This window comes from Trachemys scripta, chromosome 1 (assembly GCF_013100865.1).
Source record: "Trachemys scripta elegans isolate TJP31775 chromosome 1, CAS_Tse_1.0, whole genome shotgun sequence".
In the NCBI taxonomy this organism is placed as follows: Eukaryota; Metazoa; Chordata; order Testudines; family Emydidae; genus Trachemys; species Trachemys scripta.
In genome coordinates this window covers 224,591,283-224,611,784 of record NC_048298.1, presented here as the reverse complement: position 1 = coordinate 224,611,784, position 20,502 = coordinate 224,591,283, and the positions used below count along the sequence as shown (strand labels likewise).

Here is a 20,502-nt window from a genome sequence, read left to right as displayed (position 1 = left end):
TGCCGGATCAGCGCCGCATTTCACAAGCCGCTGGGCGCCCTCCCCCGTAGTGTGGCACACGGGGAAGGCGGCTTACGTGGCTGATTTGCAGCTGCTTCCCTCGTCCGCCAGTTTCTCCATCTCTCCGTTTGAAACGCTGCTGTGACAGCGCAGCTAGCAACGCGCCGGCTGCTTCTAATCTCACGTTAAACGGGCTAGGAATCCTTCCTCGGTTATTGATGTAGCTCCCGTTTCTGCCAGCCTTACCCACGCTGACCAGCCCCATTGATTTATGGGGCAACAGATGGAGTAGAGAAGCATTTTAATGCCAAAAGAAAAGAAAAAAAACCGCAGCCTCCCATTTGCTCCTCCTTTTGTCTTCATGACTCTTCTGCCTCATTATAGTTGTCATTGCCCATGCCTTTTGGTGTCACCAAAGGTTAAAATGGCCACATACATCTGAGAATCATGTTATGTATTTAATTGGAAAAAAAAATGCTTCATTGTGAGACTGGTGAGACTGCACAGTTAAATGTTAAGGTTGCACATGCAACGTTAATTCTTTCTCCTTGTGCCTGTACGTTGTGGTGCAATCTTTCATCACATTATTTAAAAAAATACAGTATACAATTTTTTCTATAACCTTAAATACCTACATTAATTTAATTGTCATAAAGGCCACATATGTATTAAATTATACTTTGCAATTGATAACCTTTTTTCTTTCTAAGATATGCAATTTAATAGTTTTGTCAGCAGCCATGTAGTATATATATTTTCTTTTCCACCACCAGCACTGCTTTAGATGCAATTCGGGGGTGAGGCAGTAAACTATATATCTGATATGCTTTATCAGCAAAGTTACTCAATTCAGAGGATGATCCAGTTGACTATGAAGCTAGGTGAGCTGTGAATATTTTCTTCAGTGCAGTTCAGAGATGAGACACTTACCCAGAAAGCTAATATACGGGTTTGACCTGCACCTGCAGTGAACTCGGTGTGGGTGTGGTGTTACTGTGGTTTTAAGAGAATGAATAGATTCTTCATGGTGTGGGAACTGACAGTTGGATGAAGCAGTTGATTTTAGGTTAAGCTGATAGATTGCCTGAAGTTAAAATGCTCTGTATATATGTTAACAATGTAGCTAATAAAGACTGTTGTTAAATTACTAGCAATGAATTATTATTAAGACTTGTGGATTACTTGAATATAAAACAACACAGTGGATTCTACATGGCAGTAGAGATCTGCCTCCATAGAGCTTGTCTACACTTAGTCCTGCAGCGGCACAGCTGCACCGGTGCAGCTGCTCTGCTGTAGTGCTTAGTGAAAATGCTGCCTATGCCAACGGGAGTGTTTCTCCCATTGGCGTAGGTATTTCACTTCCCCGAGAGGCAGTAGCTGTGTCGATGGGGAGAAGCCCTCTCGTTGACATAGCGCTGTCTAAACTGGGAGTTCGGTCGGTGTCATTGCATTGCCCTGAGCAATGTAGTTATACTGACATAAGTTTTTACTGTAGACCAGGGCTGGGCCTTTACTGCAAACTTATGCTCCCTGTACATGCTATCAGTTCCCATGTTCCTCTTTATTGTATGCTGAAAGTATATTGCAAACTTACAAGCCACACTTCTGTCTGACATTATACCTATTTTTAAAAGTAACATGTAAAATTAGATTATATCTTAAAGAGATTAGACAAAAAAAACTTTATTTTTTCAGCTGTGCATTCGACAGCACTTTGTGTATAGCTAGTTTAATTCTTTTCCCTCTAATAATTTTTACTTGTCCTTTGTGTTGACCTTTCATATAACATGAAACAAAGAAAAAGATTTTAAAACCAGGAAAGTGTGATTGAATATCCACAAAAAATGCAGCCCATTAAACAACTGTTAACTCATTTATGTAGTTGACTACATTTCAAAATGACAGTGCCCTTTTATCCTAAAGTGTCATATAACAAGATGCTCTATATGCATCTAAGAATGTTAAGGAAATTATATGCTATTTTAGGACCTGCTCTTGTAACTAAATTCACAGGAGCAGACTCCAGTGCCCATACAGATCTAGTTGCTGCTGGATCAATACACATGCACAAGGGTGGCATATGCAACCTTTTTCAGGCAGAGCAGGGACCTGAACCTGCATCTTCTGCTTCACAGCTAAATCCCCTAACAATTGGGATATTGCAGTGATTCTCAAATTTTGTACTGGTGACCCCTTTCACATAGCAAGTCTCTGAGTGCGACCCCCCCCCCCTTATAAATTAAAAACACTTATAAATATATTTAACACCATTATAAATGCTAGATGCAAAGCGGGGTCTGGGGTGGGGGCTGACAGCTCATGATCCCCCATGTAATAACCTCCCAACCCCCTGAGGGCTCTCGACCCCCAGTTTGAAAACCCTTTGGATATTGGCTATGGTAGGGGGAGGGGAACCTACACATACTTTAACTAGAAAGTTCATCCTGGACCATGAACCCTTTTCCAGTGAAAATTTAATTGAAACTGATACATACCCATGAAAAGTTTTGGTTTAATCAAATTGGCATTTTCCACCCAACTCCTCTTCACCACCAAAAAAGGAAAACAAAAACCCGCTCTGATGCTTAAGCATGCAATTTAAACTTCTTCTAATATGTTTTGTATGGAATTTATTATTTATTTTAAAATTTTTAAAATAAAAATATGGTGGGGTGTGTGCACACATCTAGAATGGAATTGACATGAGCAAACACTTGAAGAAGAACCTGGAGAGCCGCACTAACATCCAAGGGAGAGAGTTGGGGGGGAACGGCAGCATGTTCTGGTCTAGAAATAAGGCCAGCCTACACAACACAAAGAAACAAAGTAGTTCATTAGCAATGCCAAAATTATTGTATGACTGTTGGTATGTCTTCTGAATATGGGGTAACTTTAAAAAGTACTAGCAAGTCAATGAAGACAGAGCATTACTGCTGCCAAGTGAAGAGGGTAGCTTCTGGCCAGGGCCGGCTCCAGCTTTTTTGCTGCCCCAAGCGGCGAAGAAAAAGATAAAGCCACAATGGGCGGCACTTCGGCGGCAGCTCTACCGCGCCGCTTCATTCTTCGGCGGCAATTCGGCGGTCAGTCCTTCCCTCCAAAAGGGACCGAGGGACCCGCTGCCGAAGACGTGGACATGCTGCCCCTTTTCATTGGCCACCCCAAGCACCTGCTTCCTGCGCTGGTGCCTGGAGCCAGCCCTGCTTCTGGCATTTTACTCACATTTCGGAATGGATATAATCGCTCTCAATTATTGAAGTAGTTTCAGAAAGCTTCCAAAGTCACATATCTCTTGCATGAGCTGTTGATGGGAAACCAATCCTATAATAAAAATCATCAGGTGCGATTCCTGATGTGTTCTGGTTTTTATTGCCAAATAACATTTCTTTATTTCTTAGTGCAGAAGACAAAACACATTTCCTGTCAGTTTAAATTTTACATTTGTGAAGCCATGGTGTTCCAGTAAACATCTATATTCGGAGCTACTCCTCTCCTTTCCATCTATCTGGACAAGCATGTTCAAGGACTGCGGTAAAGCTGTGCTCCTTCTTTTCTTCTCATCATCCAACACCATTTCAGCCAGTAAAATTCCACAGCCTAATTTAAACAAAAAAAACCCATAATAATAATCTGTGATCAAATTAGGAAAAATTACAACGGCCACATAAAATTGCATAAAAAAATAATACTAGTGGTCTAATTTTGCATTTCAGATGTACTCTCAAGTTACTAGACCAAAATGAGTATATACATACTGTATACATTAGCTCCTTGTAGAGAAAACAATGCCATTTTCTTTCACAAGATCCAGAGGACACATACCATCGGGCTAGATCACCTCTGTTTCCGTGAGAGGTGGGCTCAGATCTGGTGGACCTGGGTTTGGGTGCGTTTGTGCGGAAGAAATAGGGGTAATGCCACCTTTAGGAGCAGGGTTTTATAATTCTACTATGAGAATTAATGTATGATTTGATTTCATCCTGCCAGCCACCCTTTTTGAGTAGCAGAAAGGAATGACAGACCAAAACAATCCTTATGACTGATTATGGCCACTCTTTTGTTTTAGGATAAATTATAATGTCTACTATGGTTTCCTATATGTATTACAAATTAGGCACTCTAGTTAAATATACATTTCTTTGTTTTAAGGTTTAGAAAATAGGAGACAGGATTTTGTATTGTCTATGATAAATAGATTAGAAAAATGTTGAGGGCCTGAACCCCAATGTGAATTGTTTTAGTTGTAAGATTTAGCAAGGCTTGATTTACACTGTATTCTGCTGAATATAAAATACTGCTGTCTGTATACCTTTAAAGGTTTTTGTAAGAGATTGTGTGAATGAGGAATGCATGCATCAGGAAAAGATGAGGTATCAAAACCATCACAAATGTCAGATGATCAAGAAAAAGTGAGAGACTTGGAAAGACCAGGAGACAATCAGAAAACATCCATTGTATCTGATGCCAAAAATGTTAGCAGCATTGACGCCCTCAGAGGTGAGGCAGGCACCCCCGAAGGCGAGACAACAAATAGGAGATAACGATGGGACGCCGGACACTAACCATCATATGATAACAGCAGAAAACCCCAAGATTAACACCACTTAAGGACTAACGATTACAGGATGACATTGCAAAATGCCTGGACTCAAATGGGAATTTACAACTATGAAGCTGGGGTGTTTTGCCATGGAACTTTGGGTTCAGTCCTGCAAAGCATTGGATGGCGACCGACAGAGCCCAGCTCCTCACTCATCCTTAATGTAAGCGGCCATTAGATTGACTCAAGCTACAACAGACTGGTAACTATAAACATCAACTGGTGTGTGTGCGCGTGCGTGTGTGCGCGTGCGTGCGTGTGTGTCACTCACTGTCCCTATTTTCTCTTAAAAAAAAAAACTATTATTTACATTTATATTGCAGTAATCTTTAGAGGACAAGTGGAGGACTAAGGATGGGGAGCATTGTGCTAGGCACTATCCAAACATAGAAAGTGACAATCCTACAGAAGCCCCTCCACAATTCTTCCATGGGGATAGGGTTCTTTGAGGTGAGGAAGGCCCAGGTGTGAGAATAGAAGGAAAGAGACAATGGTGATGCTATTTTCCACTGCATCTTCCTACCTCTTCCACCCAGTAGGGAATATCAAAGTAAGATAATGCTGACCAAATGAATATTATTTTACTTGCTCTTCTCCACTGCCCTGTGCAGTCATTTACATCAGTGCAAAGTGGGTGTAAAATGCTAACAAATCAGACCAAGAGGTAACATTTTACACTAATTTTGTACTGATATAAATGCCTGCACAAGGTTCAGGACAACAGTGAATCAAATCCCATATCTATGTTCTGCCCCTTGTGATAATTACCTCAGAGGCACTCATGACAGTATGGCTCCTACTGGCAGGTGAGAAGCTTTGAGAGGCATATAGCTTCTTTGTGGATGGCCTAGGGCTTTGATATATGGGTTATGGGGACCTAATCCCCTTTCTGTCCAGGGTTGAGCATATTGCTGAAGTTCAATAAATAATACAATAAACCAGCTGAAGACATGAAATTCCTTTTGGCTGGGAATAGATAAAGTCCTTTGTCCCAAACCCTGCCTTACAGAGTGTATATACAGCACGCCAAATTCTCACCAGCAGAGAATTTAGCTGTATATAACTGAGGCAGATTTACACCTTTTGAAATACATGAATGCTCATTTGGTCATACAGCCTGAATACATACAGATTCTGTATTAGGATGTTTTTCCCTTCCCATCCCAGCAGCTTTCCTCCACCTGCACAGGCAGAACTGCTGCTCCTGATCACACTGCAAGTGTTGCTATGTGGAGCAAAGCAAGGCTAGCACTTCTAGGCCACTGCTCCAGCCTTATATTAAAACAGTTGAAGGGTCCTCCCTGGACACTTTGCAAGGAAAACATGAATAGCAAGGCAACTAATATGCTACAGCAAATCACTCAAACATTGGGGACATCTGAATGCCATGAACACAACGTGGACAAAACATATGCAGGGGAATTAAACACGGCCAGTGTGGGAAGGATGCCCATATACCTTACCGAGAGCAAGTGATGATTAGCATAGAAAAGAAAAAAAAAGACAACTATAGGTAAAGAGTATTTTACAGTAGGAACGACGATCCTTCTCGAGAAAGGCTTATACAGAATTTAACTTATGTTCAAGGCTTGTCATCCTTATCCTTGTAGAAGCAGAAAATACTAGGTGAGGTTCTTTGATCTCTGCAGTTCAGGAGGAAATGATTGTAATGGTCCTTGCATTAGCCCAATTCTACACTGGTGTAACTCAAATTAAATTACATTGCTATAAAACAGGAGCGACGCAGCAGTGAATCATGCATTGTATGTTTTGAAAGCTGCAGAAAGAAATCAGAGGTAGAAACATGTATAGGATAGCCCTATAAAAATTAAATTTAAAAGTTCTTGCAGCAAGGCAGCAATAATACACAAGGGCTTCCATTTAGAATAGCATAAGAACATGGGAAAATAGCAATGGGCCCATATATTACATAGTGACTGCAATGGAAGGGCAGGGGGTGGGGGAAAGAAAAAGGTAAGTCTGGTGTTGCACAATATAAATGCTTCAAGGAAAAGTAGATGACCTGTGTGTCAGGGCCACTGCAGATTATGTTCTCATTTCTAAGAATGGCAACTAATCTTGTTACAGATTATCCCTAATCATTTATTTTAATAGGCTGGTTCTGTGCAAGGGCAATGTTGTACTCATGCTCGCTCTCTCTTCATCAAATGGACTCAATTGGAACCATGAACCTAGTCTTCAGCTCCTGGTGGTTGGAGTACTTCAGAAATGAGGGAAGTTATTGCTGCTACCTAGTGTCCTCCCGCTCCCTCCATCAACCAATTTAATCCTCACTTCAAGTATAACATGGCAAAACTCCCATTGACTTCCATAGTAGTAGGTTTAGGCCCATTGATAAAGTTCTGTGGGCCAGGGATGCTGCTATTGCTAGAGTGCTTCTCAGCAGGCAAGGCTTGAAAGTATATGAGGAGGGGGAGGTGGGGCTTGCCTAGGTTGCAGCCACAAACCTGCTCTGTAGTTGACCAACCCCAACACTTTGCCTCAGAAATGGAGTCCTTAACTCCATCCCCAATAAGACAGCTGGAGACATGGGAAATGTCAGGGAGGAGGTGGTGCCTCTCCTAACAACTCATCATGGTGGAAAGACAGCAGGGGATGCAATGAGGGAGCCCTGCTGCTCCATCCTAGGACAATGACAAACCAATCCAAAACTAAACTGGCAGCCAAGAAGGGGATGAAGGGGCACAGCCTTTAGACAACACTGCCTAAACTCCTGCACTTGGGGCTCATATTGAGCCACACCACAGCCCCTTTGCTCTCCCAGGCACAGAAAGTGGTTAATATCTAGTGAGAGTGCTGGGGCTGCCATTTTTCTATTGGGTCAGGGGAAAAAAAATCCGAACAAAACTCTTTGTCTTACATCCCGAGCAGCCCTCAAGGATTCTTCTCAGCTTATCATTCAGTGAGTGAGCATCTGAGCTCTCTTTTCTCTTATTTCCCTCCCTGTGTCTACTGACCTTTTAATCCCCAACATTTTACACCTTTTTACATTCATTTGGTGATGTATTTGGTCTCTCAGACATAACAGTTCCATTACCTGATTTGTCTGGACTTCCTCTATGCCGTTTATACAGACATCCGTAAATGATCCCACATTCAAATAAAAGTATTGGATGAACTTCTGATAAGTGAATTGAATTCATATGAACATCCTCTCAGGCATACGAAATCAGACACGCAGACACAAACACAGTTACATTCATTTCAGTGCGTGGAGGTCCCAGGGCCGCCTCCAAGTTTTTTGCTGCCCCAAGCAAAAAAACATTTCCGGCACCCCCCAGCTCCGCCCCTTCCCCGCCCCATTCCAGCCCCTTCCCCAAATCCCCAGCCCTGCCTCCTCCCCAGGGCGCACTGTATTTCCCCTCCTATCCCTCCCTCCCAGGCAAGGGCTGAAGCGGAACGGGGGTGCGCTCGGGGGAGAAGGTGGAGGTAAGCTGGGGCGGGGAGCGATTCCTCTACCCCCCATTACTTCCTGCAGCCCTCGCCGCACTCCCCACCGCCGCAGCTCACCTCCGCTCCGCCTGCTCCCCTGAGCCTGCCACCGCTGCTCCGCTTCTTCCCCCTCCCTCCCAGGCTTGCCGCGCGAATCAGCTGTTTAGTGGCAAGCCTGGGAGGGAGGGGGGAGAAGTGGAGCGGCAGCGGCGCGCTCAGGGTGGCGCGGGTAGGGTGAGGAAGTAACTCTGGGGGGCGGGCAGAGGAACCGCTCCCCCCCTCCAGCTCACCGCTGCGCGCCGCCGCTCCGCTCCTCCCCAGGCTTGCTGCAAAACAGCTGATTCGTGCAGCAAGCCTGGGAGTGAGGGGGGAGAAGCGGAGCGGCAGCGCACCCAGGGGAGCAGGCGGCAGTGGAGCAGAGGTGAGCTGGGGGGGAGCGGTTTCCTCTGCCCCCCCTCCCGTTACTTCCTGCAGCCCTCCCCTGCCCCGCCTCACTGCAAAAAAAGAGGGCTGGACTGCCGCCTCTTTGAAAGTGCCGCCCCAAGCACATGCTTGGAGGGCTGGTGCCTAGAGCCGGCCCTGGGAGGTCCTGATATCAACATGGGCATTCCTACTACTGTGAAGCAGCTTACCACCGAACAGCAAGTAGTGAACAACTGGACTTTAGTACTGGCAACAGTTCAGACATCTGGATGATACAAAATAATCTCTCATTAAAGATTATGCAGATTTGGATAATTAATTTTAATGGCTCAAAATTATCCTTGACTTAAAACATTGTTCAGACAGTTTTTTCAATAAGGAAACTTTAAGACCCAGTCATTATAACAATAGTGAATAGAAACTAATTTTGTCCAGGGAAGAGGCATATTAATGTTTGTACCTTTATAAAATCAGATTATTGGTCTGTCTAGTATTCGGAATGTCTATCACTCTCCCAGTAATTCTGTAGTATTTAAAATGATCATAAACTCCTCTCCCTGCCCTGCCCAGCCCTGAATTCCTTGCACATGCTACACTTCCACTGAACTCAGTGGGAGTCTTGGCAGTGGAAGGAATAGGCCTGTCAACAGCAAGTGAAAACGTTGCAAATGTCTTTCCCCTCTGCTCTCTGAAAGACATAGAGCATTGATCTTTCCCGCCTGTCAGCAAATCTCTCTGAAATAGTTTGGAGACAAGCTAACAGCACACAGACACCCGCTGTTGAGCAAAGCACATTCTCCTGCAGCTCATTAGCCACCCTTTGTGAGACATTCAAAATCAGTTAGCGAAAATGATTTTAGCTGTCTCGGTGCACAAAGAATGTTATTTGTTTCAACAGATGCTTCAGATGCATGTCTTATATGGACTTTTCAGAAGGTAAGCTTCCCCCCCACACACAACTAATTTTGCAAAGTTAAAGTTAATGCAGACACCCAGCCTCGAGGAATTAATGTGGAGTAAATATATAATGTTGTGCTTTTCTAGTTTAAGACACTGAGTTTATGTTTTAGTCAATTATGTTCTATAAAAGTTTGAAAAACAATAAGTGAGTACACAATAATCAGAGGGCATAACATTAATTTGACGGAATGGTAGAATATGATAGTTTATGTAAATCAGTCACATGCTTGGTGAGACAGAATCAAACAGTAAAAAATCCATCTGTTGAAATAATAATGCTATCTTTTTTTAATGCAGACCAATTAAAAGTAGAAAAAGACCTTTTTTGTACCAAAACAGAGAGAAATTTGTTTTTAGTTTATTTAGTTTTCAGTAGCTGGATATACAACCTTACCAAAAGTTTCAGAGTAGCAGCCGTGTTAGTCTGTATCCGCAAAAAGAAGAACAGGAGGACTTGTGGCACCTTCTAAGGTGCCACAAGTCCTCCTGTTAACCTTACCAAACTCTACTCATCCAGGCAAGAAACTGCTACAGGTAAATAAAAATTGTCATTATTATTATTATAGGAAAACATGGATAAGTAGAGGTTGACAAATTTTCATGATGAATTTGCATAGTTGAAACATATTGTAATAAATATGTCCCTCATTGATAATTTAACTCATCAGGGCCCCTTTATCCCGCTCAGTGCTCAAAAGAGAAAAGTAATTATGTTAATGACAGACATTTATGGTGCACTTGAGAAGACAAACTCTGCCAGACAAAACTATATAATTCTTGCCCTTTGTTAAACGAATCTTTGAAAGTTGCTGATGTCAGCAGCTGAGAGTAAGTACAGCCTCTCCTCTTTTGTCCTGATTGAGTGGGGATATGGCTATAGAAATCTGCTGCAGTCAGTAAATGCACAGAGATGAAAAACAGTAGCTTTATTTACAGGCAGGTGGGGTTCCACTATAGGTTTAGCAAAATATATTTTATATGAAAAAAAGTCACTATTGAAGAGTTACTAGACAAAACAGCACATGAAATAGTGAGAAAACCAGAGTGACAAATTAATTGATAATCTGAACATACAATATATACTTATCTTTCCAATTAAAAATCACAGCATGAAAAACTGGCATTTCTATATTCCTCTTCTATCAGCATGGAGTTGGAAAGAAGGGAAGAGTAGTATTTATATAAGGAAATACAGTAACTTCTTGCTTAACGTTGTAATTATGTTCCTGAAAAATGCTACTTTAAGCGAAAAGATGTTAAGTGAAACAAATTTCCCTATAAGAATTAATGTAAATGGCGGGGTTAGGTTCCAGGGAAATTTTGGTGAAGTCAGAGGGTGGGATATTTCCCAGGGAATGCCTTATTGCTAAATGACTAACTAGCACTCAGCTGAGCCCTCAAGGGTTAACACGTTGTTAATGTAGCCTCACACTCTACAAGGCAGCAGGAATGGAGGGAGGGGAGACAGCATGGTAGAGAGAGACAGAGACACACATCGTGTGTGTGAGAGAGACACGCATTGCCCCTTTAAGTACGCTGATCCCAATCTAAGTACATTGCCTTTTTAAGTAGATCAGCAAGTTGAGACAGCAGCTGCTGCCAGCAAGCTCCCTCTGTCCTGAGCCCTGTCTTGTCCCCACCCTGCTCTATGGAGATGGGGGGCAGAAGTAGGGGGAAGGGAACACCCTGACATTAGCACCTCTCTTTCCCCCCTCCCCCCAAACACCTCCCTCCCCCTGCACAGCAAGCAGGAGGCTCCCGGGAGCAGCTCCAAGGCAGAGGGCAGGAGCAGCACAGGGCAGTGCGGGAGGGACAGCTGAACTGCCCGGCAATTGATAGCCTGCTGGGTGGCTGCCATAGCAGGGAGCTGATGGGGTCTGCCGGTCCACCCTGGTTCCAAGCCCCCACCAGCTAGCTCCAATGGGCTGCTCTTTCTGCAGGCAGTGGACAAAGCAGGCGGCTGCCAAACGACATTATAAGGGAGCATTGCGCAACTTTAAACGAGCATGTTCTCAAATTGATCAGCAAGTAACAATGAAACGTTAACTGGATGACTTTAAGTGAGGCGTTACTGTAAGACAGAAAGAGGATGTCACCATCTATCCCTTTACCACATGGACTCTTCTCTCGAGAACAGCTGTATTTGAGTGGTATGATTCAGGCTCTCAGTTTGAGAGCATGTGGGTGGCCAATTCACTTGTAAGACAGCCTCTACAGAGGCTGCAGTGAAATTATGGTCACTGTAGGACCTGAGTCTACAGTAGTAAAGATCCTTTTGACATGACAGCTATGGGTGGGAGTTTCACAGACACCTAAGTGATAAAGGGGCAGTTGCCTATGATCCTAAAACACATCTGAAAATCCCAACTTTTTCTTTTTTTATTCCTGTTTGCAAAAACATGCATTTCAAGGTTGTTTTCCTCTTCTGATTCTGAGCAAAGCACTAAGACCAACGAGCAAAAGGAAAGAGCACCCCAAAATTGCCAAAGTTGTACAAAGTGCACTTTTGTAAAGACAAATGCAATGATTGGTAACTACTGAATAAGTTGCTTAAGGAGCAAGAAAATTCCTGCAGCATTCGACCATTTTCCAGAAAACTTTATACACAGTTCATACTGTACCTAAGCAATTGACAAAACAATCCATATTATGGCTGGTTGATGGTTGTATGAAAGTTAGGTTACAAAAGCTCAGTGCCACACTTACTTGCAGTGCAAACTAATGTGCAGAAGTTTTCTTAAAGCCCAAAATCGCATCTAAAATGTTTCCTGTAATCTTAATTTGCACATTGGTGAATCCATATTTCTCCAGTAGTTGCTTATACTCCAAGCCACTTCTCTGCTTGCCTTCAGTCATACTGAGGGACTGTAATACTGCTCTAGGAGGGTGTGTCTTCTCTTCATCAAGCACAATTTCTGCCAGTAGCAAGGCACTTCCTGTGTTTCCAAAACAACAACCAAAAATGGTTCAATAAAATATTCTTAGCTTCCAAACTGCAATGCCGTTGGTTCAAATGCTATTATAAATGGGGAAGATGTGTACCTAAGATTGATGTGTTAGTGAGTTTGCTCTGTGAGCCTCTGGAGAACATTTCCATTTCATTTCTCACCCTGAAGTGGAGAGGTAGTTATTTCATGCTAGGAGGATAAGGGAACTTTCAGAGTTTTCTTAAGTTTTCTGATTTGTGAAACAACCTATTATTTTATCCCGTCAAAGCACATTGTCTCAAGCTAACAAGAGACTATTCTAAAGGTATAAAACATGAAGGTGTTGGAGAATAGTCTTAAAGTATTTCATACAGCCCAGATGTAATTCTGTTTCATAGAAAAGGGTTCAAGGCCTCTATAGTGACCATTTCCTGCTAGATTAGGAAGTTAGTAAGGCATACGAGAAGGCAGGCATTCCTCCCTTTGGCTTTCAGGGGTGATTCAGCAAACAGCATGGTTACTACTTGAAGTAAAAGTTATCAGCTAATAATATCATTAAGGCCTCCCATTATAAATGTCATCAGCCAATCACAGAGATTCCTTTGCGGCAACATTTAGCCACAAGGTATTCCAAACTGTCCTTTGAAGCAAGCGGCCTGGGTTTTCTCTTACTGCTCTCTACCTACACTGCTTGCAAGGTCTTTTTGTCATGTCCCCTGTTCTCCATCCTACATGAAAAGTTACTGGCAAATGCAGTTATCATTTGGTTATCACCTTTGCCCTCCTCAGTCCTACAAGTAGTTCTCTCCTCCCTTTGGTATTTTTATATTGTACGTAGAGTATGGTACAGCATATGCAGGGCCATCCCTAGGGGGGTGCAGGGCCCGGGACATAGGCGTCGAATTTCTATCTGCCGCGGGGAGCTTCCCTCAGCCCCATCCCCACTCCACCCCTTCCCCAAGGCCCCACCCCCACCTCGCCTCTTCCCACCCCCGCCCCACCTCTTTTGCACCGTTCCACCCTCTCCCCAAAGTGCGCTGCGCCCTCGCTCCTCTCCCCTCCCCCGCAGCGCCTCCAGTCGTGGCGAAATGGGAGGGAGGGGGAGGCACTGATCGGCAGGGCCTGCGGGACAGGAAGCACTGGGAGGAGAGGAAGGTTGGGGGGGAGCTCCTCCTTGCCCCCCGCCTTTCCCCCACCTCACCTCCCCACCCACCTCCTAACCAAGCGTGTGCCCCCCCAAAGCGCAGGGCCCGAGGGTGATCGCCTAGGGATGGCTGTACCCTAGGGATGGCTCTGGGCATATGTGAGGTTCCTATTTCAGGAACACTTCATTATTTTTATTCCAATAACATCCAGAATATGCTAAGCACTATTCACACACACACACACACACACACACACACAAAACAGCCCATCTCCTGAAGAGTTTACCATCAAAGGCCCTGATCCTGAAAACATTTATGCACATTTAACTTTATGCACATGAGTAATCCCATTGAGTTCAATGGCACTACTCTCAGGAGTTAATGTAAGCATATGCGTAAGTGTTTACAGGTTCAGGGTCCATGATGGAAAGCAACACACTAAGGGGGAGGGAGAGAGAGAGACAATCAAAACTTTTTATATAAATGATAGTTTTAGAAGTTAAATATAAATAAGTGAATTGATGGTTCCTTAGTACAATGACCGCCTTGATAACTTTTTGCTTCTTAGTATATTGTGCCTAACACAATTTGTAAAGGCTTCTATTTTAAGATGGGAAAGAAAAAATTGATGACAGACATGTTCATCTTTAATTGCAGTGATTGCAAACTGCTACCCATAAAATCCTTCTGCTATTAAGCACTATACTGTAAACACTAAGGCCTTGTCTACACTGGCAAGTTACTGCGCAGTAAAGCAGCTTTCTGCGGTGTAACTCCCGAGGTGTACACACTGCCAAGCCACTTAGTGCGCAGAAACTCCTCAGTTGCAGCATTGCAAAAAAAACCACCTCAACAAGAGTTGGAATTCTTAAAGCACAGAGACTCCAGCGCTGTATTGGCTGTGTAAACACATTACAGTGCAGAAAGCACTCAACTGGCCTCCATAATCCCTCAAGTGGCTGCTCTGCAGAGAGCTGGGGAGGGAGGCAGGGGCTGATGTCGGGGGTTCCCTCTACCCCTGCCTCAGGACTGGTTGCTTCCTGCCACTGTCTGAACTTACAAGACAGCATGCTGAGACACTCTCTGTCCCCCAAAACACACTGTCTCTCCCACCCCTCCACACACACACACACACACACACACACACATACACAGACACACACAGACACACACACACCTCTCTGTCACACACACTTCTCCCCCCTCCCCACTTCAGTTGAAAAGCAGCTGGAAATGTAGTAGGATGCACATGGAAAATGGAATTGGGAAACCTGCATCATGTGATGCTGTGCCTGCCCCATGAGGCATTGCAAACCCTTCCCAAAGCACCTTGCGGCCAGTGGGATAGCTACCACAATGCACTGCTCTCTTTGCCGTTGCAAGAGCTGCTAATGTGGATGCACTCCAGCGTCACAAGAAGCACAGTGTGGACATGCAACAGCGTTTTAATTCCAGCGGTTTAATAAAAGTGGTATAACTTGTTGCGCAGAAACTTGCCAGTGCAGACAAACCCTAAAAAAAAACCCCACAAGATGAAAAACCCTTACCTGGTTTGCAAATACCTGATATTTTGCTTAACAATATGTGAATCTTTTCATCATTCAAGTCATGTAGAATTAGTGAAAGGATGTAAAGATCTGCTTCTGGAAGATTATCTTTGAAGAAGTCACCTGTTAGAAAATGTATATTTGGTATGATACAATTCTATAAAGCAAAGTGAAAGATATTTAGGGGAATATGTATGTTTATTTATAGTTGGATGTAGTTTAGTGATGCAGAACATGCAAGGTAAGATAATTTCAGTGTCAGTTTAGTTTTAATGTACATTTGATTTTGAACTTTCTTCTGCTCCAATTAGCAAGTCCATGAAAAGTTTTAGAAACAAGGAGGGGAACCAGAGCTTGCATCCTAAAAAACCAGGGAGCCAGTAGAGGTGATGGGGACAGGTTCTTCTGTATGCAACTTCCTACATTTGCTGGAATTCAGAACTCAGAACTGGTGAGCCAAAGTAAAGGAAGTTTCAATAGTTAAGAAGACATGAAGTCATGAATAAAGACTTCAGCACTGGTTATGCACTGTGCTACACATCTAATATTTTGATTTGCAGTTACAGAAGACATGGTGAGAGAAGGACAATTCATGTCAAGAATACTGTAAAGTTTATGAACCGTGTAGAAGCCTGAGTCAAGAAGTGAAATGGAATTGTGATGGTAATGGAAGTATCCTCAAGCAAGTTAATACGGCATACACAGGAGGAGTGTCCAGTCAGGCCCCTCACTGGTGTCACTTAAGCCATGTCTCCTCAGTCCACCACTATTTTCCACTCTCACCCAGTCTCTTTTTACCCTGCTGTCTTATGAGGAAATGAAGGAACATGCAAGGACCCAAGACTTTCACTCAACATGGAGGATTCTGCCTTGTGCTTAACCTTGTTTGCCCCCAGACATAGCTTCTGCTTACACTTTCGCTGGAGCAGACCAGTGTGTTCTGTCCATGCTGCACAGTGAACCAGGATTGGCAGCCTAATAGTTAGTTACCTGCTGTGAACATCACTGGAGTTATGTGCTGTCCTGAAGGCTGAAAGCAAGAGACATTTGCAATGACGTCTGGAAGGTCAAATACAGTTACCTTTAGGATTGGGTATTTTTGTACTAGTTCATGGGCCAGAACTCCAGTGCAACCTGTAGTAAGTAAAAAATAACTAAATGAACCTTTTCCTTTGTATCTGCAGACATTTTAAAAGTTCATATTGTGCCTTACCCGACTACAACAGCACTAAGTTAAGGATGGGGTGGCCAAGAGACTCTACAGGGGACCTGGGAGCTAGTGTTGCCTCGTGGGCACAGGTCTGGAGTCTGACTAAGGAGGACTAGGTTCTATTCTTGGCTTTACCACTAGCCTGCTGGATCTATGTGGGCAAGTCACTTACTGACTCTGTGCCTCAGTTTCCCCGAGATTAATGACATTGACCTCCTATGTAATCTATGGATGCAGAGCTAGGCATTATTATTACTGCAAGGTAATTCTTGTATAGTTTGAATAGTGCTCCTGTTGGGGGGCACAGGATGCAAGGAAAGGAGTAGGAGCTCCAAGCTCTGTGGAGGTTCACTGGTAAAAGCAGTTTCAACTATGGAGTGTGCTGGTCCCTATGTGCTGTCCATCCTCCCACCCCCTGGGCAGCACAATTCTCTCAGGAGCTCTCTTTTACGCAGTCTTTTGCCTGCATAATACACCCTCTCTGTGGAGGTGCAGGCAGAGCTAGCAATAGCATTAACTCCATGCTGATTCCTACAGACAGTGTGCCCTGGAGAATGGCGGTTCTCCAATTGGATCCCTTTGAGGACTGGAATTGGAACATTGCAGTGCTAAACTACAAAACAATACCAAATACTTGTGGGAGCATCTTGGATTTTTATCCAATTAGAGATTTTATGTCTGAAAGTTTTTAAATTTTCTAAATTCAATTACAATTTTAACTCTAATCCAGGGATCGGCAACCTTTGGCACGCGGCCCACCAGGCCGGGCCGGTTTGTTTACCTGCCGCATCTGTAGGTTCGGCCAATCGCGGCTCTCACTGGCCGCGGTTCGCCACTTCAGGCCAATGGGGGCTGTGGGAAGTGGCGGCCAGCACATCCCTTGGCCCGCGCCGCTTCCCACAGCTCCCATTGGCCTGGAGCGGTGAACTGCGGCCAGTGGGAGCCGCAGTCGGCCAAATCTGCAGATGCGGCAGGTAAGCAAACTGGCCCGGCCCGCCAGGCTGCTTACCCTGGCATGCCGTGTGCCAAAGGTTGCCGATCCCTGCTTTAATCAGTTTAATATTTAGCACTTCCATAGTGCTTTTCCAAGTTCTTTACACAGGTGGATAAGCATTTTACAAGTGACCAAGGTCAAGATTTTCAATAGTGATTAGTGATTTTGGGTGTCCAATATAAGACACCTGAAAGGGCCCTGGATTTCAGAAAATGCTCTGTAAACCCTCTGTAAAACAGGCCCCTTTAAAATAACTCAAGTTTCGCACCAAAAATAGAGGCATCCAAACATCAATCATTTCTGAAAATCTTGACATAATTAACATGTGAAGATCACAAAGTAAGACAATGGCAGAACTAGAAATGGAATTCCCAGTCCCAGCTACTGAACCACATTGCTTCTCCTGGGGGGAAAACCCCTCCCCCACTTAACAGCCATACTCAAAGTAAATGAACAGTATTTTAAGCTAGTGTACTTCCATTTAACTTCATTTTAGCTTTCTATCAAAGCTAATAACAGCAGAAAATTTACCAGTTAGAGAGCAACAATTGTAATTTTTTATTAGATTTTCTTAAAACTATTATGTAAGTATATTTCATTAATTTGTATAAAAGTCAGTCTAGTAGCAATACCTCCCAAATCACAGACAGATCTAAACGGTGAAAGATCAAAAGCTGTTGCCACGTCTCTTGCTGTCAATTTGGCAATGTTATGCATGGCAGTCATGAAACGCTGCTTTGCCTCCACACTGTGATAACAGGAATCCTTAAAAACAGAATACAAAGATTTTATTTATGCACTTAATTTATTGTGATTTAAACAACTGAAAAGATGCCTATCCAAGGGTCTCGGTGCTCTACCACACCATTAATACCATAACTCAATCTATGGTATTTGCCACTGTTGTTGTAGCTGCATTGGTCCCAGAATATGAGAGTGACAAGGTGGGTGAGGTAATATCTTTTATCGGACTAAGTTTTGTAGGTGAAAGGGACAAGCCTTCAAGTTACACAGAGCTCTTTTTCAGGTCAGGGAAATGTATGCAGAGTGTCACAGCTAAATACAAGATTGTATTTAGATTGGAACAGATTGTTTAGCAAAAGTAGTTAACACATTTCTGGTCATAGATTTCCATCACAACTTCAGCAACCACCACCCATCCATCAAACTCTCTAGAACATTCCTGCACCTGCATCAACTTGGACACCACGATCAGCTTCAACAATGGAACCCTACAGACAGCAACACACAAGAAACCCACGATCACTGCACTTACCTTCACAGATCCAGTAATCACCTCAAACACACCAAGAAATTGGTTATCTACAGCCAGGTACTCAGATACCACAGAATGTGCTCCGAGGAGAAAGTCCGGGATACATACCTTAACACACTTAAGGATGCCTTCACCAAATAATGACATTCCACCAGGGAAGTAGATTGCATCATAGAAGAGGCCACCCAAATACCCTAAAAGAGCCTGCTTCAATACAGAAGTAAAAAAAGCCTCTAGCCTCACACCCCTAGTTCTCACCTATCACCACACACTGGAACTCATAGGGGGTATCAATTATAGCCCACACTAAACATCAGAAACAAGCTCCCCATACACCAGTACCCACCAACTCAAAGTGGCAACAGACTCTTCCAGAACAACAGGTGTAAAACCTGCAGCCATACCTCCATTGCTACGATGATCAATACCCCCACAACACACCTTTCAACATCCATGGGTCCTACACATGCCTATCACAATATGTGGTTTACCTCAACCAGTGCACTAAATGCCCCAACAACAACCAGACAATCACCAACTCTCAAATGAACTCACACAGAAAAAAGCCAAAAACACCTTAACACCAGTGGGTGAACACTTTTCACAGAACAAATCACTCCATATCTGACTTCTCAGTCCTTATCCTCAAAAGGGACCTGCATAACACCTTGAAAAACATGAGCCTGGGAGCTTAAATTCATAACTTTGCTATACCTAAAAAATCATTGTCTTAATCATCGTCATTGGCTTATTACAATTTGTAACCCCCCTTTTTTGTCATATGACTGCAGAGGTGTTAACTGTTCACTTCACTTTGAATGGTCTCTTATAATAGATTGTTTAGCTTAAGTAGTTAACATCTGTTACATGTTGTATTTAGCTGTGACACACTGAGTACCTTTCCCAGACCTGAAGAAGAGCTCAGTGTAGCTCGAAAGCTTCTTTCTTTCACTAACTGAAGTTGTCCAATAAAAGATATTACCTCACCCAGCCGGTCTCTCTAATAACTCAATCTAAGCAGATTTTAAATGATCAATTCAATAGGAACTAGCCGCCAGCCATTTACAAGTCCTTTCCTCCCCTTCATCATTGTGGGAAGCATACCCTCAGCCCACTCTAAAAACCTGATCAAACAAATTTTTTTTCCAGCATGCTAGGAAGGTTACCAAATGCCGATTATTTTGGACCAAGCTCCAGAGTTCTGGAGATCTTCCAAAAAACGACCTGCCAACTGCCCCCTCTTTTATAACGATGGGAATCCAGCTTGAGCACCCCTGCTGGCTGGAGCCAGGGCAGTATGGCACAGAGAAAGTGGCAATCCATCAGGGGATAACAAAATGCTTTCTTTAACCAGTTATACCTGTGGCATATGCATTTATATAATAATTAAGCTCCATTCAAGAGAGCTAGGGGTCCGTTTATACTGTAAACTTATTTTGAGAGAAAGGAGTGAATCTTTGCTTCTAAATTGTTTTTGGGTTGTGTTTTTTCCTGCTATGTTTCCTAATTGTTTTCATTGAATGCTGACATTTATTTATATCTATAATTCTTTGTCAGCAGGAACTTCTTAGCAGGCATTATGTAACTGGAAGTTATATAAAGAAAAGAAATGGCTTCTTAACAGATTGCTTTCCTGGGCTCCAGCAGTGATTTTCAGTGCAGAGCAGAGTATATTTTTGTATTAATCTGTAATTTCAGAGAGGCTAACTGGCTGAGCGAAAGGAGGGAGAAAAAAATGGACCCATTTGAAGAAGCGAGTGTGTTCCACCCTCTCAACTGAGAAGAGACACAGAGAAAAGATAGTAGTGTAGATGGAAGTAGACTACTGATCATGCTAGAGCAGTGTTTCTCAAACTGGGGTCGCCGCTTGCGTAGGGAAAGCCCCTGGCAGGCCGGACCGGTTTGTTTACCTGCCCCATCCGATCGCAGCTCCCACTGGCCGCAGTTCACCGCTGCAGGCCAATGGG

The 20,502-nt window shown here is 43.5% G+C and overlaps 1 protein-coding gene and 1 long non-coding RNA gene across 5 annotated transcripts in view; both read right to left on the bottom strand.

Moving 5' to 3' along the window:
- Positions 1-3,350: 3,350 nt before the first annotated feature.
- ASMTL (acetylserotonin O-methyltransferase like) overlaps positions 3,351-20,502 on the bottom strand; it is a 56,696-nt gene continuing 39,544 nt past the window's right edge. For 2 of the 4 annotated variants that reach the window (XM_034757609.1, XM_034757630.1), the window contains 5 exons: positions 17,892-18,024; positions 16,046-16,189; positions 15,056-15,178; positions 12,143-12,372; positions 3,351-3,597 (listed from right to left, as the gene is read on the bottom strand). In XM_034757609.1, coding sequence (XP_034613500.1) covers positions 12,155-12,372; positions 15,056-15,178; positions 16,046-16,189; positions 17,892-18,024 — 618 coding nt within the window. In that variant the 3' untranslated portion in view covers positions 3,351-3,597; positions 12,143-12,154. Of the gene's footprint in view, positions 3,598-11,358; positions 11,666-12,069; positions 12,373-15,055; positions 15,179-16,045; positions 16,190-17,891; positions 18,025-20,502 lie in introns of those variants that run through there. The other 2 variants (XM_034757622.1, XR_004643988.1) reach the window with 2 other exon arrangements.
- LOC117870468 lies at positions 9,793-10,805 on the bottom strand. Its single transcript, XR_004643989.1, has 2 exons — positions 9,931-10,805; positions 9,793-9,825 (listed from the first exon to the last, which is right to left on the bottom strand). It is a non-coding gene; the product is annotated as an uncharacterized LOC117870468 (long non-coding RNA).